The sequence below is a fragment of the Balaenoptera musculus genome, chromosome 5 (genome assembly GCF_009873245.2).
Source record: "Balaenoptera musculus isolate JJ_BM4_2016_0621 chromosome 5, mBalMus1.pri.v3, whole genome shotgun sequence".
NCBI classification, from domain to species: domain Eukaryota; kingdom Metazoa; phylum Chordata; class Mammalia; order Artiodactyla; family Balaenopteridae; genus Balaenoptera; species Balaenoptera musculus.
In genome coordinates, this window is record NC_045789.1 from 139452829 (window position 1) to 139475722 (window position 22894).

The 22894-nt window shown below is 66.3% G+C and overlaps 3 protein-coding genes across 3 annotated transcripts in view; 1 reads left to right on the forward strand and 2 right to left on the reverse strand.

Moving 5' to 3' along the window:
• The window catches only part of POLN (DNA polymerase nu), a 128083-nt gene extending 126623 nt beyond the window's left edge, over positions 1 to 1460 (forward strand). The window contains exons 18-19 of the mRNA XM_036852270.1: positions 28 to 89; positions 1187 to 1460. Of these exons, the coding sequence (XP_036708165.1) occupies positions 28 to 89; positions 1187 to 1366 (242 nt within the window). The 3' untranslated portion in view covers positions 1367 to 1460. The remainder of the gene's footprint in view (positions 1 to 27; positions 90 to 1186) is intronic.
• A 1706-nt stretch (positions 1461 to 3166) lies between these two features.
• NAT8L (N-acetyltransferase 8 like) lies at positions 3167 to 12920 on the reverse strand. Its single transcript, XM_036852271.1, is given in 8 exon segments — positions 3167 to 7993; positions 10080 to 10244; positions 11595 to 11667; positions 11669 to 11734; positions 11737 to 11837; positions 11840 to 12133; positions 12266 to 12433; positions 12524 to 12920. Coding segments are annotated over 8 exon segments (1632 nt in total). The 3' UTR covers positions 3167 to 7625.
• A 5562-nt stretch (positions 12921 to 18482) lies between these two features.
• On the reverse strand, positions 18483 to 20355 carry C5H4orf48 (chromosome 5 C4orf48 homolog). The gene is made up of 4 exons (XM_036853500.1): positions 20276 to 20355; positions 19827 to 19994; positions 19539 to 19627; positions 18483 to 18589 (listed from the first exon to the last, which is right to left on the reverse strand). Exons 1-4 carry the CDS (start codon positions 20346 to 20348, stop codon positions 18524 to 18526), a joined length of 396 nt encoding a protein of 131 aa, XP_036709395.1. The 5' UTR covers positions 20349 to 20355; the 3' UTR covers positions 18483 to 18523.
• Between the last annotated feature and the right edge of the window lie 2539 nt (positions 20356 to 22894).

Genomic DNA, 22894 nt, shown 5'->3' on the forward strand with positions numbered 1-22894 from the left:
TGCCCCTCTGTCTTGCCTTTGTCCCAGCCCTCGTCAGGGGAACCATGGAGGCCCTGCAGCACGTGCCGGCGCTGGAGCTGCAGCTGCAGGTGAGGGGGCGGGGCAGGAGCCGGGCGGGGCCAGGCTTGGGGGAGGAATTCATCAGCCCTCCCCCCAGGCCACCCCCACCTGCCCCAGGTGCACCTGGACGTGCCAAGCCAGTCCCAGCCAGACTGCTGGCTGTTGGCTCTCAGAGGGGGCTCCAGGTCCTCACCAGGAAGACCTTCGGGTCCAAGCTCCCCGGGGGTGGTGGGGAAGGTGGAGGAATAACAAGGAGGGGAGAGTCCTTGAAGTCTTGCACGCGGGCCCGCACAGGGTCAACAAGCACCTTGGAGCCCCTGGAAAGACTGCAGTGAAGGATGGCTCGCCCCTCGTCCCATGGTCGCTCCCTCCTCCCTGCCGTGGAAGCAGCCGTGCTCTGTGCCCCTGGAGCCCCTGCACCCATCCCACCGTTAACTTCACCCCTCACCTCGCCCTGCGGGCGGCAGCTCGGCAGCATGAAGGAGCGCCCACACGGGCCCAGCCAGGGGCGGGAACTCCCGTGTTCTGGAGTGGTTGGCGTTTGCTCCTGTGGCAGGTGGAGACGCGGGGGCCTCGAGGTCCCCAGGAGCCCAGGAAGCCCCACCTCACCCTGCTAGTAGCCCTGCAGGTGGCAGGGGGCTGCAGCTGTGGGCGGCCCCTTCCCGTTGAGAGGGAGCTCTTGAGCCGTGGTCAAGGGCGCCCTCAGGATCAGGTCCCTGGGAGGGCTCTCCAGACCCCTCTGCACCTCTTGAAGTCAGCTGATCCCCATGGGGGACCACAGGTGGCCCCGGGACACATCTCCCTACGCCAGAGCCCCTGCCTGGCCAGCCTGTACGAGCTCCTTGCTGCACAGGGGCCCTGGCAGGTGAAGGGGGCTCAGCCAAGGTCGAGGCTTTGTGACAGGGTGGGTGTGCGGTGAGCCCGTTTACCTGTTGCCGCGTGTGTGTGTGTGTGTGTGCGTGAGTATGTGTGTGTGTGTGTGTGAGTGTGCGTGAGTGTGCGTCTGTCCGTAGCTGAGCTGCTGTGGCCGTGTCTAATCGTGTGTCTTGGGGCAAGTGGCTGCCCGCGTGGGGGTCTGGGCAGTGGCTGGGAAGGCCTGGCGCTCACCTCTGGCTGCCACCCGCAGGTGCCCCTGAAGGTGAGCCTGAGTGCCGGCCGCTCGTGGGGACACCTGGCACCACTGCACGAGGCCCCGGCCCGTGACCCCACCACCGTCCTGCCGAGTCTCCAAGCAACCGCTGAGCCAACGCCGGCCCCTGAGCGCCTACCCCCGTGCACGCATTTTTCGCCTTCATTTGGTCTGTAGCCCCAGGCAACAGCAGGGAAGAGAACTGGTTTCCACCAGCCCGCTGTGTGGCCTTCCCCAAGGTCAGAGTCAAGCGCTTGGTACTTGGCTAGGGCCACCTCCCCACTGGAGCTGGGGCAGCCGGGTGCCCCCTGGAGTAAACGCCTCTTGTGAACGTGCTCGGCCCCGTCGGCGTGAATTCTTCCCGTGGGTGGGATACACTGCGTCCGCAGCCCTCGGCCAGCTGGCACAGCCAGGGCAAGCACCCCAGGCAGGAGTGGCCCAGCCCTAGGTTGCCCCAGGCTGACAGCTGCTCACCACCCCGCGGGTGCCCGGGAGCTGCCAGCATCCTCGCTCCCAGGGCCTCCCGGGCCAGGGCGGTGACATGCTGGCCAGAGATCACAGCCTGACCACCCTCCTGAGGGCCAGAGGGGCCCGTGCACCGGTGCTCGCCGGCCAGGTGTCCCTGCGAGCCGGTTCTCACAGACCCCCAGGGCCGAGGGAGGGCACGGCCCGTGCACCCCTGGAGCCTCACAGCGGCCTGTGACAGAGGTACCACCCCCTGGCATGGTGGGGACACTGAGGCACGGGAAGGTCACCTCACTGGGACAAGTGTCCCAGCAGGACTGCAGCTGGGCTCCCCCCGACCCTGCCCCGCACCACTGCCCGGCCGCCTGTCTCATCCCGGGGCCCCATTCCCAGACCACCCTGGTCTGGGCCCAGGCTCTGCACGCCACCCTCCAAGTGGGGTGCAGCGCCTACCCGGGGCAGGGCGAGCATGTTGACAGGGCCCAGATGCAGCTCCAGGAGCGGGCACGGGTGCTCCTCCCGCCCCCGGCTGTGGACTCTGCTCCTGTTTAATGGCAACTAGAGCCCACGGGACACGGCATCACCTTTTCTGAGTGACGTGGATCGTCACAGTTTATCATGCCCAGGCCCGTTTTTCTCATGGCTCCAAGATCTTGTCACTGGTCTCATGGGGTGTGCAGGGTCCAGATGGCCAGGCCTGACCACCACGTGATAGAACATTCCAGAACCTGGAAAGCTGCCAGGCCCCTCCACGCCACTGCCTCTGTTGTGTGGCCGTATGTCTGAGTGGCAGCCTGTCTTCATGCTCTGTCACCTCAGAAGCAAGACCACTGCCGGGCTTCACAAGGAGCATCTCACTCAAGCAAACGACCGTCCCTGGGAGCTGACATCTCTGGGCCAGCACGGGCCACCGTGTGCCTTGTGGGGGGAAGCCACGTGGGGTGGGCGCGTCCCAGAGGGTCCCAGTCAGACCCGCGAGAAGGGACTGAGGGGTGAGGGGTGGACGGACCCTGCGAGGACGTTCCCTCCCACCCAGAAGCCGGGCCAGGGCAGGAGAGTGCAGCCAGGGGAAGGCCTGCTGTGGAGAGCCGTCCACGCTGGGTGGGCTGCAGGAGCCTTTGGACACGGCTGGGTGTATGTCCACCCTGAGCCTCAACGTCCCTGCCCCACCCCCGTGCCCTGCTCTCCAGCCTGACACCCCCATTCCATCACCCTCCCTTCCTTAACAGACACTGGGGGTCCCACTGCCCCTCCCACCTGGGTCCCACACCTCATGCCATCCTTCAGAGCCGACCTGCTCCAAGGAGGCGTCAAACAGAAGGGCAGACCCCCAGGCCCGCAGGAGAGCCCGGCGGGGCTGCTGACACAGAAACGGGGGCCTCTCAGCCCACAGGTCACCCAGGCACCTGCTCCGGCCTCCGGGAGGAGGGGCCCAGCATCTCCAGGAAAGCAGCCCTTCCTGGCCCAGCGTCGCACAGACGACACCTCAAGAAAGCATGGAGCCCAGTTCCATCAACTCTGGTTTTATTGAAAAACAGCAGCATTGGGGGCTGGGCAGGCGGAGGGACACTGCTCCCGGCCCCTCCCGTCGCTCACACACGCACAGGAAGCCTGGGACCCTCTCCCCAGCCCTGCAGCCTGTCTCCTCTGGACGCAGTGCACGGCCCCTCCGGGCCCTCTCGGGGGCTGTTTGGTACATCCTGGGGTGTCAGGACAGACGCCACAGTCCTGGGCTCACAAACGGTAAACACAGTAAGTGAAACCAGCCACCATGACACGTTCTGGGCTCTGCCTGCCCGAGGACACCGCGTCCATGGCAGCTGTGGTCAAACAAATCTGATCTCGGCCAGTCTGGCTGAGTGCACTGCCCTTGCCACCCTCCCCACACGGCCCGAGAGCTGGGCAAAAGCCCATCCTGATCACCCCCCTTCACACAGGCCGTCCAGCACCCTTGGCCAGGGACGAAGGAGCGCTAGATTCAAGGTCCGCTGGGTCCGGAGAAGGAGCGTGAACGAGGCCTCAGGCCAGCCGCACCGCCGAGCACCTCCCGGCCTCCCCTTCCCAGCCAGAGCGGGCCCTCGGCCACCAGGCTCCCTCCCTGCACACACACACGCACACACGCAGAGGCACACACGTGTGCACGTACCCACAGGCACACATGCACACACACAGGCACACCTCTTCTCCAAAACGGCTAATTATTGCTGTTAAAAAACCACATCCAACAACAGTAGCTTGGGGCTCCCCCTCCCTGACCCCGGGCAGCCCACTTGTCAGTGGACCTCACGCCATCACTGAAAGCCTGTCCTCGGCACCATGGAGCAAACACAGTCCAGGATCTGCCCCACACCCAGCCCAGAACTCGAACCCGAAAGCCTCGGCCAGAGGGCCACCAGCACAGGCACACAGCCTGTGGCCAAAATGATTCACAGAAGCTGCTTCAAACAGACGCAGGAGCAGCAGGAACACGGAGGACACGGCCAGGGAGAGGCAGCGGGCTCCCAAGGCCTGGGGGCCACCGTCCAGCCGTCCCCCAGACACTGACGGGAAGGCGGCCCCAGGGGTGCGCCCAGCGCCCGAGGACGGGCAGAGAGCCACACCCGCAGTGTCAACGTGCCTCCCAGAGGCCAGAGCCAGGCCCTGTGGCCCAGAGAGCCTCCCAAGCACTTGCCCGACGCCAGAGGGGCCACCTGAGAAAGGACACCCAGAGCAGGGTGGGGGCCGCCCCAGGACCGTGGGGCCTCCCAGCCCAAGCCTTCTGCCCCCCGTCCCTCCCCCACTCCACCCAAGGGCAGCAGGGGGAGGCCAGGCTGGACACGATGGCGGTACCAGGTGGGAGACGCTGCCACGGCCCTTCCTGGGGCCGGGCCACCTGGCTGGCCCCAACACACGCACACCACCCACCCTGGCTGCCCACCCTCGGGGGCCAGCTGTCTGAAGAGCCCATACCTGGGCAGGGGGCACTACCCCTGGGACGGCCTGCCAGCCACATGCCAGGACCCCGGTGGCACTGGGCCATCCAGAGGTGCTGGAGCCTTCAGCTGCCCTGGATCCCACTGCCTGGACGTGCCCATCGGGCCTGTGTTCCAGGCTCAGCTAACGAAGACATCCTGAGCGCTCTGCCTTCCACTTTCCGCTCCAGAAACAGACAACAGAAGCCCTGGAAGCCCGACCCCTGAGCACGGGTGCCGGGCCCAGGGCTGGCTTTCCAGTCTGGGGAGGCCCAGGGGCCAGCAGGGAGGGGAGGGGGCCCAGGGCCGCCCAGTGCAGAGAAGCTGCCCAGACACATCACTGGGCAGGACCCCAGGAGGACGCTTCACAGAGGTAGAAGAAGTAACATCAGAATTTCTACAAAGGTATAAAATTCACATCTCAGTGCATGTTTGTAGAGCAGTTAGCTCCCAGGCTGGGGGAAGGACGGGAGACCTGCCCCCCGTGGTCCTCAGGAGCCCAGGAGCCGCACGCTGGCCGGGCAAGGGTCCTGACCTGGGCTCAGCATGCACCCAGCCTGGGGCACATAGGTGCCTCTGCCCACCTCAGGGGCCAGGCAGCAGCTGGACAGCAGAGTTCCAGACACATGGCCACCCTGCCACACCCCTCCTGGCATCTCTCCTGGCAGCAACAAGAGGGCATAAGGAAAGGTCAAGAGCCCAGCCAGCACCCACCACCCTCTGGGCCACCGACTGGGGCGTGGGGAGGACGCAGTGTCGACAGACACCAGCAGGACGGGAGGGGCCACACCACTGCCAGAAGCAACACCAGCGAGGCACTTTGGTCAATGCCAACAGACATGGGCAGCCCCGGGGGGCTCCCACGGCCCCACCCACGTGCCCCACACCAGGGACGGGAGGTCCAAAGGCACAGGATCAGAGGAAGCTGGCAGCGTCCCACTGCCACCACCTGACACCTGACAAGACACGACCCACCACGCGGACTTCACGGGCCCCCACCTGCCTTTCCCACCCGGCCAGGCCTCAGGCCAGCTGCAGCCCCAACTCGCCCCATGCCAACTAAGGCCACCCCAAGCCGACACCGAACCAAACAGAAAGAGGAAAAAGGCACAACTGTTTGTTTTCCATTTTGCTAAAACACTTTACGTCTGTCTGTATAATCCAGATTAACAAAATCTGAGAGCTGCAAGAAAATAGGGTGCCGATTTCTGTACAGTCTACAAAATTCCCATCCCCAAGTAGGGACCGGGCGCCACCAGGGAGAAATGTACAGGGGAGCACGGGGTCTGTACAATGTTCTGCAAATATCTCGGTTGCTGACAGCACAAAAGGCCCCTCAGGAAACTAGGCTTGTTCCGTCCGTCTGCTTATTTCCAAAGCGCCTCTTTAAGAATGCTCCCTCCACGGTCCCGCACGTGGGACCCAGCTCAGTGGCCCGCGACGCCTGCCACTTTCCCCTCCCCCAAATCCCCAAATTAGGGGGTCTTGGCGGGCATCTCTGCCCTCCTGCCACCAGGCGAGGTCCGGGCTTACAGCTGGACACGCGGACACTGCCAACCACCACCTTCCTCTCCCCCTCTGGGCCATGCCCCCACCCAAAGGCCGCTGCCTGAGACCTCAAGAAGGACAGGGTGGAGGCACAGGTCCCCCCGAGCCCACGGTGAACTCCTGCATGGGAGGCTGCCAGGAACTTGCTCCCATCCTGCCCTCCGTCCTGCAACACGAGAGCCCGACAGGGGTGGCCCGGAGCCTCCTCACAAAGCGGGAGTGCTCTTTGGGGGGAAATTATGTTAAGTCAGGGTCTCCCTCCAGATTCCAAACTGAAACCCTCCACCCACCCGGCCACCCACCCCCACCAAACTGGGCCACAAATAGTGCATTCTAGACCACACAGGTGTGTGTGTGTGTGTGTGTGTGTGTGTGTGTGTGTGTGTGTGTGTGTTAAGGTATAAACTACCGTTTTGTCCCAAGAATTAAAGTCATGCAGAGTGCTATTCTGTCTAAATAACTTATTAAAAAATAGGTCGGCTTCAGGCTGGGAGAAGCTGCGGGCTCGGTGGTGCAGGCAGCAGCCTGGGTTGGTAAGATTCACAGGACAGAGCCCGTCAGCCGCAAGGCAGGAGGTCCTCAGGGAGGTCTGGGGGAGGCCACCAGGATCAAGCTGGCACTGGGGGAGAGATGACCCCATGACTGCCTCCTACCCTGCTCTCCTGAAGGGCCCTGACCACGGCTGTACAACATGTTGCCATGGGAACCACACCTGGACAATGCCACCCATCAGCAAAGCCCGGGCAGAGGAGGGGCAGGTACCGAAAGGAAAGACAGGTGATCCGACGTCAAAGCAAAGCTGAACTGGGTGAAGCAAGGAGCAAGGTGGACAGTCAGGCCTCCCAAGAGGCTGGGCTGGGGCCGGGGGCGCTCACCAGTCTGGGTCCAGTCCAGGCAGGGCAGGGGGCGGGAGGCTGTGGGCATGCGGCATGCTGCGGCCAGGCCACATCCTCAGCATGCACAGAGCAAAGCGGGCCCGCAGCCAGCTCGGCGCCCCGTGGGGCAGTGGCCGACCGGTGCAGCAGGCCACGCCTGCTGGGGACTGATGGCTGAGCCACCGCCCGGCTGGTGGCCAGGGGTCTGCTGGGCGGGGGCCTCACTGCAGAGGCTCTGTGCTTGGTGGGCAAGGCTGGGCCCGCCCCCACCCCGGGGGTGGGCTGGAAGGGGCCCCTCGCGCCAGGGCCGGGCAGCTGCGTGGGCTCGCGGTGGTCCACGCTGTCACTCTTCAGGATGCGGCCCCAGCAGACTGGGGAGGGCGAGGGGCGTGGCTGGGAACAACCCACCTCCCCAAGTGTCACGGATGAGCAACGGCCCCGCACCCCCCCAGGAACCAGCCAAAGAACCGTGTGGTGCCGAAAAAGGAAAAACCCAACACAAACGCCAAGGTGAGCGTCTGAAAGCGGCCCGGGCAGCGGGCAGGAGGGCACAGGCGGACGGGGCGGTGGGCGGGGCAGCGGGCAGGTGGGTGGCGGTCACTCCTCGCGCAGCTGCAGGCGGTAGCGGTGGTAGCGGACCTGGAAGAAGAGGCGCTCGGCCAGCGAGAGGGTCATGCCAGGCAGCACGTAGCGGTCACTCGAGCCCATGTGCCTGAAGCCCAGCGACTCGTAGAGCTTGTGGGCGGCCACCTTGACGGCTGTCGTGCCCAACACCACCGCAGAGTAGTTGTGCACCAGGGCGAACTCCAGCACCTTGCGGCCCAGCGCCTTGGCGATGCCCTTGCCACGGAAGCGTGAGTCCACCGACATGCGCAGCAGCTCCACCGTGTTGTCCGCCGCGTGGGCCCGCGCTGCCACGATGCCCACCACGTTGCCATCCAACACGGCCACCCAGAAGCAGGAGCCTGCGGGGAACGGGGCGGTCAGGGCCACTGGCGCTAGTGCATGACACAGCCGCCCCGGCAGAGTCCCCTGGGCGGAGGGAGCCAGGCCCAATTTGCCTGCTGCCCACAGCAGCCCTGGAGCCACCCTGACCCTGGGCCTGAGGCTGGGCAGCCAGCCCTGTGGTCAGGCCAGCCATCCCCACCCCCGGCCCAGACCAATCGCCGCCCCACGCAGGGCAGGAGGAGGCGGGGGAAGACCTCAGGGAGATGAGGGAGCAAGAGAGACAGAGAGATGAAGACCAGAGGAGAGAGGCCTGCAGGGCACAGGCCACGGGGAGAGCCATCTCCTCTGGGGACCCAAGGCCCAGGGGCTACAGGAGGCAAGGCCAGGGGGCAGTGCCTGCTCCGAGGAGCCCGGCCTGCACACGCCCTACCCACGGCCACGCCAGCCTCCACTGCCATGTCCTCCCACCAGCCACCCCCCAGGCCCCGGCCCCAGCCTCCCTCCTGCAGCGGCCAAACCCTCCCCCGCTAACACTCCTTCCCCGGACCCCCACCCAGAAGAACTCTTCACTCTACCGCCCTACGCCTGGGGGTCCCCCACTACCTCACCTGCCAACGTGGCCCCCATCAGCCCGTCAGCTCTGCCGAGCAGTCTCCTGTCTCCTTCACCGTCAGACCCCGAGACTGAGACCGGGCACGTGGCCCGAGCTCGGGAAGGAGCTGACCGCCCCCTCCACCGGCTGACCTGCCCACTGTCCGGGAGTTCGGGCTCTCCCCACCTGCCCGGGCCCAGGTCAGAGGTCAGCACAGTCCTGGGAGCCTCGTGCCTCCCCAGGCCTCGGTTCCCCCGTTGTGGGAGCAGCTCCCACGAGTCCAGCACGGCCCCACCAGCCGCTGTCCAGCCTCTCTGCCCCTGCGGGCTCTTCCTGCACACCCACCAGACATCTCAGGAGGGGTGAGCAGGACCCAGCCCCCCATCTGACACCCAAGGACACTGCACTCCAAAGAGGGCAGGGCCATGCCGGGGCCCAACCCCTCTTCTGCTCCTGCGGCCTGGGCTTTGGTGCCAGGTGGGTCTCACTCTTGTGTCCCCTCCCATCCTGGGGGGAGCCAGGCTGAAGCCAGAGCTCCATGGAGGCTGATAAGATGCTTTGTTTGGGCTTGGGAAAGGGTCAAGGAGAACCAAAGGTGCCCAAGGCCAGCCAGGCAGCCTCGGGGCGGGGAAAGGACCAGCCACCAGCGCGCAGGAGCTGGCCAGGCCAGAGCGCGTCACCCCTGCTCCGGGACGCCTTGCCTCTCTTCTCCCCACTGCCCTTCCCTGGCACTCACCAGGATGCTGCTAGACCCTAACCAACCAGGCGCACTCTGTCCCTCTCCTCAGGGACCTTCCTGCACTGGAAGACCCTCACACCCCAGCTCCAGGCATGGAGAAAATCATGACCCTGCCTCCCAGGACCCACCCTGCCTCATGGCCAGCCTGGAGAGTAAAGAATGGCTCCAGACCAGGTCCCAGCCCCTCCCTCTACAGAAGGCCAGGGCCGGGGCGAGAACCTGGGCTTACTAAGTGCCCCAGACACCAGAAGTGGGACCCCTGGTCTCCTAGGGTCCTCATTCCCCCAGAGTGACCTCTGCCCTCTCCCCACCATGTGGTCCTCTGCCACACAGGGACCTAGCATTCCAGGCCAGCCCAGGATCCAACAAGGCACGCCCAACAGGACTGGAGAGAGGTGAGAAAGACCCCCTTCCCCCCATGAACCACTAGGGCAGCACAAACAGCAGGGCCGGGACACCATGGCCCAGGGCCAGCTCAGGCCACTCAGAGCCCTGCCCTCAGAAGACACAGGACGGAAGCCCGGCCATACTCAGGGGAGAGGACCTAGTCCTGCCAACCCCAGCGCCTGCCAGCCTGCAGCCAGAGCCCTTGGGCACCCAGAAGGCTCGGGTCACGGGGGCGCCCCAGCCCAGGCTGACCTGTGCCCAGCCCCTGCCCCAGGCCCGCCCCGAGGTTGCTGTGCTGGGGGCAGCTCTGCCAGAAGGAAGGGCTGGGGAGGAGGGCAGGAGGGGGCAGGGGGGAGGAGGAGTCCAGAGACCCCCGGGGACTCACCAGGGGGCTTCATGTAGTACTGCTCAATGTCGGCCATGTCCGTGTGTAGTGCGCTGTCCAGGTAGGCGAGGACCACCTTCCGGCTGTAGTAATAGCGCAGGCCCAGCAGCCCTGCTGGCACCAGGCACGTCAGCAGCAGCGAGCGGGTCAGGGCAAAACAGAGCGCTGTGGGGAGAGGTGGCGCCCGGTGAGTGGTCGGTGGGGCAGAGCCTGTGGGGACAGCCCCGCGGACCAGCGCGGGGGAGACAGACCCAGGCCCACCAGCCCCCTGGTAAATAAGCCGGTTAGGGACATGCGCAGAGGAGAGACCATGCCAAATAGGCCAGGCCCGTTTTCTCCGGAAAAGCAAAGAACATTACAGCTGCCCCTTCTACTTTTCCCTACTATCAAACTTCTCACCGTAGGACGCGTTACCTTTATAACCTGACATCATAGAATTTCTTAAAATGCTGAGCACCGCAGCGGCCTCTGGGCAGGCTGCCCTCAATAGCTGGTGGGCACAGCCGAGGACAGGGCTACTGAGGGGTGGCCCCTGCCCATCGCCCCGGCCCCCTAGCTGGGGAAGGGGCTTTGTCCACAGCCTGGCCCACACGGGGCGGGGCGGGGGAGGGTGCCAAAGAGCTGCCCGGCCAGGCACCTGCAGGCCGTCCCACCCTTGGGAAGTGGGGGCCCCGCCTTCCAGCAGGAGGGCCCCCGCCAAGAGCCCTCCCTGGGCCAGCCTCTGGGTGCTGCGAGGACAGGGACCAGGGAGAAGCTGCTTCCAGCCTAGGCTACCGGGATGCAGACGTGCCTGCAGGGAAAGTGCCTCTGCTGCGTGACCTTGGGAAAGTCCCACCCCCCAGCCTCAAGCTCCTCACCTCTGAAATGTGGAGAACCACCCTCCCACGGCAGAGCCTCAAGGGGCAAAGCCCCAAGGCCCCTGTGGGGGCCTCCCACCGTGAGGGCCCACTGCCCCCTCGTCTGCTTCCTCGGCGCTCACCCTCCTCCCCCGGAGCCCCAGGAGCCGGCTGTCTTTCCCTCATAAATTAGCGCTCGGAGCCGCCGAGGCGCCGCCCCCGCCACGCGGATTATATAGTAGTTCCACGCGCCAGGCGCGGGGCCTCGGCAGGCGGTCGCTACCTGCCGTCACCCCCGCCCCACCCTGGATGACCAGGAAGGGGACGCAGGTGGACACCCCAGTTCCCCGCCCGCAGCCCTGCACCCGGCCCGCACTTGTTCCCACGCCCCCGCCCGGCGCGCCTTGGCCGGGAGCCCGGGCCGGCCCCAGCGCTGGGGGCCACCTGGCCCCGGGCCTCCGCAGAACGCGCGGGTGCGTGTCCGCGCGCGTACGAGGGGGGTCGGGGGTCCGCTTCCGTCCCAGGACGAGGCCCGGGCCCGAGGCGGGGCCGAACGGCCGGAGGGAGTCCCGCGCGCGTCCCCAGAGGGCCGGGCGGGCACAGACTGCGGCAGGCGGGGGTGCGCCCGCCGGCCGCGGGCCCCGACCCCCGCCGTCCCGCGGGGTCCCCGCGCACTGACCGGCCAGCAGGGCGTAGAGAAGCTGCGTGCGCGGGTGGTGCCGCAGGCCGCGGAAGGCCGTGTTGGGGATGCGCCTCCATGATGCCGTCGTAGAAGATGCGGCGCGCCGCCTCCTGCTCCGCCGCGCGGATCTCGCGGGATTGTACACGCCGCGCCCCTCCCGCGGCTCCGCGCCCCCCGCGCCGCCGAGGGGCTGGGGGCCCGGCGCGGGCGGGGGCGCGGCGGGGGCGGCGGCCGGCCCAGAGCGGCGGGCAGCGGGGGCCACATGGCGCCGGCGGCGGCGAGCAGCGCGTCCTTCTTGGCCCCCGGCAGCGCCTCATGGTCCTCGGCGGCCACGATCTTCGTCTCGCAGACCATGTCGGGAGGCCCACATGCAGGCACCCGGCCGGGCGGCGCAGCGCAGGGAGCGCGGGCCGGGCTGCGGGCGGGCTCAGCCCGGCCCAGGGCAAGGGCGGCGGCGCCCTCGGACCCGCGGCGGCGGCGGCAGCGGCGGCGGCAGCGGCGGCGGCTGTTCAGGAGCGCGGGGCGGAGGCGGCGGGCTGCCGGGGCGCGCGCAGGGAGCTACGCCGCATTTTGGAGAAGTATTTATAATGCAGCGGCGCCGGTGCAGTCCGCGGCGCCCGGGGTCCCGCAGGGTCCTAGCGTCCACTGCATTGGCTGCCGAGGGTCACCATGTGATCTCGAGGGTGGGAGCAGACGCCGCCTCCCGCGCCGCCCGATGGCACACTTGGGCGCTTCGCTGCGGCCGGGCGGGGGAGGCGCGGGCGCCCGGGGCGCGAGCGGAGCGGCCGAGCCCGCGAGGTGTCCGGGGAAGAGCGAGTGAGCGTGCGGCCGGGGTCCTGGCCCGGAACGGGCGCTCCGCGGGGCTCCGGGTTGGGCGCCTCCCGCCCGGCCCCTGCGTCCCCGCGCCGCCGCCGCTCAGCACGGGCCTGTGAGCGCCCGGACCTGGGGCCGCGCTACCGGAGCCCGCAGCCCTCGTCCTCCTCCTCCTCCTCGGCCGCCGGGCGCTGTCACGGAAGCATCTCCATCTCCATCTCCATCTCCCGCCCCTTTGTCTGAACGCGGCGCCTGGCCAGGGTCCTGGGGAGGGGGCGCCCCGGCTTCCCCCGGCCGGCGCCCCTGGGAACCTGCGCCCGGGGCCGCACGGGCTGCAGGCGCGGGGACGCGGTCAGAGAGGGGTCTGATGCCCACGTCGCCCGCAGCCCAGCGCGTCCCCGCGCAGCGCAGCACACCCCACTCGGATACCAGATCCCCACCGCCGGCGCGGGGATGCGGGACCCACGGGACCCATCCCGGCTCGGCCCCCGCCCTCCTCGGTCCGCGCATGCGCCCCACGATTTCGGTGCAGGTGCAGGGGGGGCTCTCGGCGCGTGCTCCGGGTCCCTGCGAGCCCTACCCGCTGAGCTGCGAGCCGGGGGCGAGGTGGGAAGGTGGAAGGCGGGGAGGACAGGTAGTCCCAGGCCCCGCCCCCCAGCACTTTACGAACCCAGCCCCCTGCATCTCAGAATCCCCTTCCCCGCGTCGACCCAGTTCTCCGCAGGTGACCCACAGGGCAGCCTGGAGCTGAGTTCACACCACGCGCAGGGTGGAGATGAGGCTTAGGGGTCCAGGCCTGAGGACCCTCAGCCCCCGTTGGGGCCCAGCGAGGCAGCTGTGGTCACCTAGAGGACAGGAAAGGGACTACCTCTCGCGGCGTCGCGCTGAGGGACCCAGGCGGAGTGAGAAGAGAGAGGACCCCGGACCCAGGAGCTGATCTGGGCCACAGGCCGGACCCGAGCGCTAAGTCGTAAGGGGGGGGCCAGCCAAGCTGGGAAGTCACCCCCACGCTGTGCTTCGGAGATGCCAGGATTTGTCTGGGCCCGGATTGTGACCTTCCAGGAGAGCCAAGGGGGATCACGGAAAATCTCAAAGGCACTCATCCATCCATTCAGAAACCCCTCCACGTGCTGCCTGGGGGCCGAGTGACACTGACCAGGCACAGCGGGACCAGGCTCTGAGGCGTCCTGAGGATGGCCAGCTGGATGGCAGGAAGCATGTCCGAGCAGAGAGGACAGCATGCAAGGGGTCCAAGAAGGAAACACCCAGAAGGGGGGGTGGGGGAGGGGCGGTGATGGCAGCTGGTGGCCTGGAGGGGTCAAGGGGCTTCCAAGAAGGCGAGGCTGGGTTCGAGTGCCAGACCAGGGATCAGGAGGGCACTCTTATCATGCTCCCTGATGCGGGCCAGGAGGGAAGAGAACCAGGCCCACGGTCCAGGAGCTCTTGGGCAGCATCCTGACCCCCAGATCCAGGTGTGAAGGGGTCCCTCAGAGCAGAGTGGCCCAGTCCCTACAGGGCCACAGCCTCTGCCGGCTATTACCCGCCCACCTAATCCCAGCTCTGAGCGGGAGGCTGCCCCTCTTCTAACCCCCAGCAGCCAGGCCCAAAGACGGAGGGAGGGGCCTGGGGTCCACTCAGCCTGACCTTGTGGGGCCCCTCCCGTCCAGGTGGCCTGACCTCACCCTTCGGCCCCCAGAAGTCCCTGAGCGCTTCCCGAGGCCCTGAGGCAGTGGGTCCAGCCCCTGGTCCAGAGGGTCCTGGAGAGTGCCAGGACCAGGTGGGGAGGAGGAGCCAGACTCAGCTTGGAAGGGCCACGGCTGGGCCCCAGGGATGGCCCCCTGGGAGCTCTTGGAGGTCTTGGTCCTGGACTTTAAGGGGCTGCGAGTTGGGGGCGGCCTGAGTAGGAAGAGGTGCAGGCAACAGGGTGGCCCCAAGCCCCGCCGATGAGCCTCAGTTTGGGGCCCAGGGAGGTGGCTGCGGTCACCTAGAGGCCAGGAAGGGGACTGCCCCTCGCGGCGTCACGTGCTCAGGGACCCAGGCAGAGTGGGAGCGCCGGGAAGCACGCCCTGTGCTGCCGTCAGGAGCCCATTTTACAGAAAACCGTGGGGGGGCGAAGTCAGGGGTCTGGTCTGTCCTCCCAGTGCTGGGGTGCCCACCCCGCCCTGCCCTGCCGAATTCCGCCCACTCCTCTCGCTTTGGCTGCCCCGACCACCCTGAGATTCCCTGGCCTGATACCACCGCCAGAGCCCCGCAGGTCCCCGACAGGGGTGGCGGGGGTCCTACACGCAGCAGCGAGACCACCGCCCCCAGATCCCAGAGGCCGGAGTGGGGAGGGCGCCCTGGGCCTCCACTGCTCCTGCGGGGAGGAGGCGCCCAACACAGGCCGGTTCATTTAGCAAAACAGCCCTCCACCCCAGGTGAAGAAAGGGACCTACCTGGGGCAGAAAGGGCCTCTGGGGTCACAGGTCGAGGGGGGCTGGGAAGAGGGACTGGGAAGGACGACAGAGGCGGTGGGAGTGCAGGAGGGAGTGGACCAGAAGACCAGGGAATGGGAAGGAAAAAGAACCAGGGCCAGATCAGAGGCAGCTAACAGGAGCTCCTCCAAGAGAACATGAAGGGGAGGAAACAAGAAAATAAAGATTATTATCATTACTATTTCCCCAACCGAAGAACAAAAACTCCTGATTAGAACCTGTGCAGCACCTTGAGTGGACCTGCAGTTCTGAGAGCCTCCTGAGGGCAGGAAGGGAGCGAGGCGCCTGAGACCCACCTGCTGCCGGCCGCTGGACCCAAGCTGCTCACCTCCTCACCAGGAGTCCATGACCCACCGCCCATCCTTCCCTTCAACACAGGTTGGGTGAGTGCCTACCCTCTACTGGGCCCTGAAAAGAACAAAGCTCTGTTCTCCTGGCACTTTACAAGCCAGGGGGTGGGTGGGCAGGAATAACCAATATACAGAGATCAACACTCCAGTATCCCTTTGGGACAAAGAAAAATAAGTTGGGATAAGGGGCTAAAGAGTGAGGTGGGTGGTGGAGGCCAAGGGAGAACCCCATGGAGAGGGGACAGCATGTACAAAGGCCCTGGGGTGGCAGGGGCTATGAGTTGAATGTGCCAGCAGAAGATAACGTATTTTCAGACAGGCCAGCTCAGAAAGTTTACTTACCACACTATTTTCTAGGAAGCTACCTGAAGGGATGCCACAGGGAGAAGATGGCATGGAATCTAGGAAACAGTGGCTCCGAACTAGAAGAGTGCAAGGTGGGCAGTGGGCAGTGGGCATGCCCAGCTGGCTGGGAGCAGGAGGGCACGGGCCAGGGAGGGGATGTAACGGGAATGACTTGACTGCCAGAGAATGTCAGAATGTGATAAAAGCAGACGAGGGGAACAATAAGGCTAAACACAATCTCCAGGGAAAACAAACGCTATCCCAAGGATAATGCATTCCCAGCATGAAAGATGCTCTTGATCCAATCGGCCAGAAAGCAGTATGACAGCTCCAGGACAGAACCTGAATGCCATGGGCCTTGACCACACGCAAGGCTAAACTCTTTGCCAGAGTCATCTGTGCTGACTCTCCTATCTACTTCTCTAGTTGACAACCCCCTTCAGGCCTTCCCCGCCCCCAACCGACCCTGTTCTTGTCAAGGTTGACGATGACCAGGGCTGCCCAATCCAGGGGTCCAGCCTTGGGCCTTGCTTGACCTCAGGAGCATGAGACACGCTGACTTCTTTCCTAAGCCCTGGCCAGTCTCAGTTCTCTTCCTGTCTCATGAGAGCCCATCTCCTCAGGGGTCTCTCATCCCCCTGCCCCCTCAGCACATCGCTCCTCTGCCCACACTCACCGCGGGGCTCTCAGCCAGCACTTGTGTCCCAGCCTTCTCTCTCCAGCCCCTTCCCCAGGTGTGTCTGTCCGGTAGCCTCCTGGACCTCTCTGCTAACTCCATCCCTCTTCCCCTCACCCCCTCAATCCCCTTCTCTCAAAACACCCCGCAGTCCCCACTGGCTCTGCTTTCAAGTACAACTGGAACCCAGCTCCTCCTCACGCTACTACAGCTCCTGCCGCCACCACCCAGCCCGGGCCCTCTTCAGCTCTGATGGCTGTGTCACCCCCCACGGGCCCCGACTCTTGCCCCCGACCTGAGCCCATCCTCAACCAGCAGCCAGAAACGTCCCGTTCAAACAGACGTGGACTTGCCCAGACCCCCCAGGGCTCCGGGGAGGCTCCGTCCCTCACGCTGCCCCCTGCCCGCCTGCTGCCCCCCTGCCCCTCCTGGGCAGGCCCTACACAAGCAGCGTCCCCAGCCCTTCTGCCTGTGGTTCCACACCCGTCCACCTGGGCTGTGCCCCTACTCCCTCCCAGAGGGCAGCTCCCCTAAGAGGCTTTCTACGGCCAACCCTTGGCTGCCCCCATCATTTATGGTAACAGGAACCCCAGTCCGAGCAAGGGTTCACGGCTGCCCACAAAATACAGGATGCCCAGTTAAACTTCAATTTTGGATAAACCCATAATTTTTAATGTAAGTACGGCCCACATATTGCATGGGCCATGCGTACGCTAAAAAGTACTTATACTAGAAGTATTTGTACTTTTCACACTGAGAAGCGCTCGCTGGTCCTCTGTGTTTGTGAATCTGGCCGCAGGCCAGCAACACGGGCTGCATCCCGCCTGCCTGGCAGCCAGGAGTGGCCGCATGACAGAGGCCAACCAATGAGACGTGAGCACCGTCTGGGAAGGCGCCTGCCTCTGCTACCGTCCGCTCCTTTCTGGGGCCCCAGGACACGTGGGTCCTGGGCCCTGCCACTGCTCCCCACTCACAGCCAGGCCCGAGGGCCGGCCTAGGCCTGCCATGGCTTCAGCAGCCCCCAGCACGGGCTTTCTCTGGCCAGATGTAACGCTCACAGGCTTCCTCGCCACCAGACACCTAGAGCTCGGCCTCCCACCACGGCCAAGGTAGGAATCTGGTTTGTTCACCGTGATCCTGACACCTGGATCGGCACCTGCACGCCGGGCGGTTCCAGCATCAGAGAACCGAGGACAGAAGAGGTCAAGGTCAAGGGTTGGGAAGCCCGTTGGGGCAGGGAAGGGCCTGGAGCAGAGGGTCTGAATAGATACGTGCATTCAGATCACAAAGACAGGCCAGGCCAGGCTGGGCTGGGAACTGGTGCCGTCCTCCAGGCAGTGGACCAGGAGTGTCCAGCTCCACCCACCTGAGACAGCAGAAGCGGGGCAGGGGGGGCCACGTTGCACTGAGGCGGCCACAACCAGGGAACTAAAGCCCTTGAGAGGCCAAGTGTCTCATAGTGGTCATTTCCAATCGCAGCCCTGCCGCGTTCCTCGATGTTTTTTACAGTGTGCATGTGTTACTTTGAAAAAAAGGTATTAATTTTTACTTTAAAAAACATTCCCAGAATGAACGGAGGGAGGGAGGGAGAGAGGCCTCCCACCCGGTGCTGTGCGCACACGTGTGTGGATGCGTGTCTGAGCCAGGAGCTCCTGGTGCCCAGGGGCCGGGCAGGGGTGCGCAGGAGGGACCCAGCAGGCAGGGTGGAAGCTGGGGGGAGGGCCCAGCCCTCTCTTCCCAGAGGAGCTCTCCCCCGCCGCCCAATCACCCCTCTCCCAACACCCTCAGGCTCCTTGGTCACAGTGGCCTTGCCGTGTGGGGTCCACCAGCTGGACCGCCAGGGAGACCCTGACCACAGGCATCCTCACTGCGGTGCAGAAGAGCCTTGGGAGGGTTGGCGCCGGGGCAGCTGCTCCAGGGACCAGGCCGCCTCTACACCGCCCCCCTCCCCCCGCCTCAAAATCAGTGCAGGCAGGCAAGGAAAGAGGTCCTTGGAAGGCGGACTCTCCGTGGCCACCGTGCCTGTGGGTACAGGTCCACAAGTGTGGCCGGACATGCATACCCTCAACTCTGGCACTGGTGTGGGACAGGTCTCCCGAGGGCCTCAGCCCTCAAGGAACAGCTGCAGAAACCTAGGCCCAGAGAGAGTCCCAACTGGGGACTCCAGGGGGCGGCGATGGTGGGCTCTGGTGGCCAGAGCAGGGAGACAGGACACAGGCATGCCGGGCCAGGTGTTTATTGGTGAGCGAGCAGTCTGGCTGAGGGTCCTCAGCGGCCGGCCGGCCAGCAGGCACACAGGGCCCGGCGCTCGGCCTGCAGCAGGAGGGTCTCCGTCTGAAGAGCAACAAGGGGCCGTCAGGGCGCCGCCCGCTGCCCCCCGCCCCCCAGCTCCCGAGGGCCCTCCAGCTCCTGGCTTCCCCCCAAAACCCACTGGCAGTCCTGTCTCCACCCGTTCCCAAGACTCTCAGAGCCTGAACTGGACTATGTGAGGACACCCCCAGCCCCAGCTCTGCAGACTTTGACGGCAGGGGACCCTCTGCTGCCCTCCAGACGCCCCCCTCCCGGCCCAGAGCCTCTGCGATCCTGGGCCCGTCCTGCCCTCCTCAGCCCCACACCGGGACGACTTTTCCCAGCTTCCGCTCAGCACACACACCGGCTCTCAGGGGCCCCTCTCACACCTCCCCCGACCCCCAGGGTGGGCTGGGGCTGCTCCTCTCAGGAACCCAGCTCCAGACTCAATGAAACTCAGGCCCCTTGGCCCCCAGGGGGCGCCACAGGTCTCAGGCCGGGCCCTTGGGAATTGCCCAGAAAAGGGGAGCAGGGTGGGGTCTCCCCTTCTTTCTACTTCTAGGAATGCGCTCCCTTTCTCAGAAGGAGTACATGTATCTGTCACAAATGGAAACTCCGTCGGCTGACGGGGCTGACCCCTGGCACCTGTGCACGCACCCGCCCCTCCCCAGGTGAGGCCGGGGGCAGGGAACCCCCCAGACAGCTGCGCCCAAGCTAACGTTCCGTGCCCAGCAAGCCCTACGCACCCGCTTCCGACCGCCTCTTCCCCCGCCTCAGTTTCTCCCCTCCCACTGGGCCTCAGCACTCCCCCCGGAACAGGCTGCACTGGGACTGGCTGTCCTTCTCGGTGACCCCCGGGAAAAGTGCCGGCGACGCCCTGGGGAGGAGGGGAACTGGACTGCCCCCGCCCTCCCACACTGGGGCCGGAAACAGTGTGGCGGTTATGTGAGAGGGGCGTCCCTCCTCCCCACCCGCCTCTCCTCGGGAGGCTCACCCGCGCGTCCAGGCTGCAGGCCGTCTTCCGCAGGTCCTGCAGGGCGCGCTGCATGAACTCGAAAGCGTGGCAGTCCACGCACGGGCGGCCTGCGGGGGGCGCGGGTCAGGACGCGGGGCGCGCTCCCAGCCCGCACCCACCGGAGCAGCGGCCTCCGTGCGCCCCCCACCTCCCACCCGAGGGGGCGCGGGGCCCACCCTAGGAACAAAGGCGAGCCACGCCCCTCCCGCACGCCCGGGAGCGGTCAGGGCCAGGGGGAGCCCTACGGCAGACGCGCGCGGCACCTACTCTGCGCGGGGACGGCGCTCCCGGCGGCGGGTTCCGCGCGGGCCTGGGCGCCCAGCAGCGCGACACTCAGCAGCAGCAGCAGCAGCAGCAGCGGTGGCGGCGGCGGCGACCTCGGGGGCCTGCACGGCGGCAAGGGGGCCATGGCCGAGCGGAGGGAGCCCGGGCGCCCTGCAGCAGCCGAGGGTCAGCAGCGCCCGCACCTTCGGCCAGCGAACACCCACCCCGGAACCCGGCCTCGCGAGCCCCTACCCAACCCCGACCTCCGCGGACCAGCGAACCCACCTCCAGGGCCCGCCCCCCGGGACGAGCGAACCCCCCCACCCGGCCCACCGGGTCTCGCGGCTCCCCACCCCGGCCCCTCCACCCCCGCCACGCCCCCCCGGGCCCAGCGACCCCTTCCCTCTCCCTCCCCCCCACCCCGGCCCAGCGAACCCCCACCCCGCCTTTACCGCGATTGGGGACGCCGCGACAGCAGCGCCGGCGACTCGGGAAGGCTTGCGGCGTCCGGCGCGCACCGCGCATGCGCCCCGACCCCGCCCGGGTCCCCATCAGACGTCGTCGTCATGGAAACCCCGGGACTGCGCGAACAGCTAGCTTAAAGGGACCGAGGTGGCTCCTGGGCTCCGTGTGCCCAGCCCCGGGGGGGATCTGCGCCTAGAGCACCGTCAGGCCCACAGGCCACGGAGTGGGGAGGGCTTCTTGGAGGAGGCGGCTCCTGGATAACACCTCCAGAGCCACTGCCGGCCGGAATTAAGCCAAGGAAGCGCGAACTCTGCCGCGGGAGCTCGGCGGTCCCGGGGCTTGGGGTGTCCCTGGGCCGATCCTGAGGGAGAGGCTCGAGGCACGCCAGGGACTGGGGGCCAATGAATGCAAAGGCGCGGCCTCTGCTCCCGGGCCAGTGGGGTCCAGTCGGGTCGGATTGCTCCAGGGAGATCGGGGCCAGGAGCGACCCAGGCCCGTGGGCCGGTGGGGGATCCGCTCTCTCCGCTCCTGACTCGGGCCCAGCCTTGCCCCTGCGCCTCAGGGGAGAGGGACAGGTGAGAAGCCCATCGGCCTGCCGGGTCCCCCCTCCGCCACTCCGCTCCCTGACACCTATTTGCCACACACCCCCACCCCCGCTGCATGACCTCGGAGGGGTCACTTGGCCTATCTATGCCCTTTGCTCCCTCGTGACCACACAAGGTTGTTGGAAGTAAAGAGCCGAGTGTGGCCCCCGCGGGCGCCCCGATGCGCGCGGGTTTCAGGTCCCCGCCAGGCCCAAGCGTGCGGGGGAGACCCGGTCCCTCTGAGAGGGGTGGTGTCCACTTGGCGTCTACTTGGTCTCTACGAGGCGCAGCACTGATGCAGAGGCCGCGACCTCCGGAGAGTGCGCCCAGGCCCGCGTCCCCGCCTGAGTGCCGGAGCCCGCGCTGTGCGGGGCAGCGCCCGGCCCCCTTCCTGGTGGGCAGCGCCGGGCCAGATGCCCTCTGCCCCACCCCCGGGCCTTGGGTCAGCTGTCGCCCTGGCACGGGATGGGACGTCCGCGGCCCCGACCGGACGAGGGTGCTGACCTAGGGGAGGGGGCAGTGCTCGTGAGCGCCACTCTCTCCTCCCCGTCGGGCTCAGGGTCAGGCTCGCGCTGCAGCCCGGGCCTGGGCGGGGGGCTTCCGGAAACGCGGGCCGGCCCGGCGCAGCGGCTGGGGGGCCAGCGGGCGGCATTCCCGGACGTGCGCATTTCCGCGCCCTTTATCCGGAGCCCCGTGCCCGGGTCGCAAGGTCACAGCCACCAAGTGGGGCGGGGCGAGGCGGCCGGCCCTGAGCAGCAGCCCCGCGGGGCCACTGGGTTGGGACTTGTGGCCGGAGGGCGCCACACGGCACGGGCTTTTTATACCTGTCGTCCCGTCCCGCTGCCTCCGGATCGCGGCCCGCTCCTGCCCCGCTGTCCCCGCGCGCGCACGGGCAAGCCTCGGGGAGACCTCGGCGGCGGTGCGGTGGAAGGCACAGCTGCGGACTCGTGGATCCATCAAAGTGTCCCTTCTCCCGCTTCCCCGGCACGGCCCAGCCTGACCATCCCTGCCCCGCACACCCTCGAGCCCCTGGCCGCATCCTCCCCGCAACTGTGACTCTCTAACGAGGGGACCGCGCCACCGGTCCGCCGGGCGGAACCTCAGGGCTGCCCGGGTCCTGAGTGCCCGGCCACACACTTCTTCTCCGCCCCCCCCCACCCCGCCACCCCTGCCAGCGCCGTTGTTCCCTCACCCTAGCCTACTTCCTCCTCCCTCTCCCCTCCCCAGGGGTACGGATTTTCCTTCCCCACTGGTTCTTCTCTTCAGCGAGCAGGCTGTGATTTCTTTCATATCCAAATAAGACAAACTTCGTGAGCCCCTCGCCCCCCCCCATCACCTCTCCTGGCTGTCCAATTTCTCCCCTTCTCTCTTGAGCCTACAACCGTCCAGCCAGCGTCCCGGCACTGCCCTGACCCACCTAAAGCATCCAAGGACCAGTCCTCAGGCCTCCCCACTGGCCATCAGTGGCCCCGTGGCCCCTCCCCTCCTCGCTCCATCTTCGCCCCCCACCTCTTCATGTCCCGTCCTCAGGGCCATGTCCTTTGCGACCTTGTCCAATTGCAGCTGTAAAAACCAGCCATGCAGTTCCAGGTGCCCCATCCAGCTGCCCTGGACACCTCCACTTGGAGAATAGACTTCTCAAGGTCAGCATGTCCAAATCTCATGTCCTGACTTCACCCTCCATCTGCTGTCCCTCTTCCCCCCAGAATAAAACCCAACAGCTGCCCACAGCCTTCCCCATCTCTGGCGAGGGCAGTCCATCCTGGCAGATGTTCGGACCAAACCCGCAGCAGTCCTTCTAGAAATCCTGTGCACTCCACCCTCAGAGCCACCAGAATCATTCTCCGAGCCAGGCTCCAGGCCCCTGGTCCACACTGCTCCTCACCTGCACGCTTATTTTTTTTTTTAATATTTTATTTATTTAATTATTTATTTATTTTTGGCTGCATCGGGTCTTAGTTGCAGCAAGCGGGGTCTTCGTGGCGGCACTCAGGCTTCTCTAGTTGCCGGGCACAGCCTCTC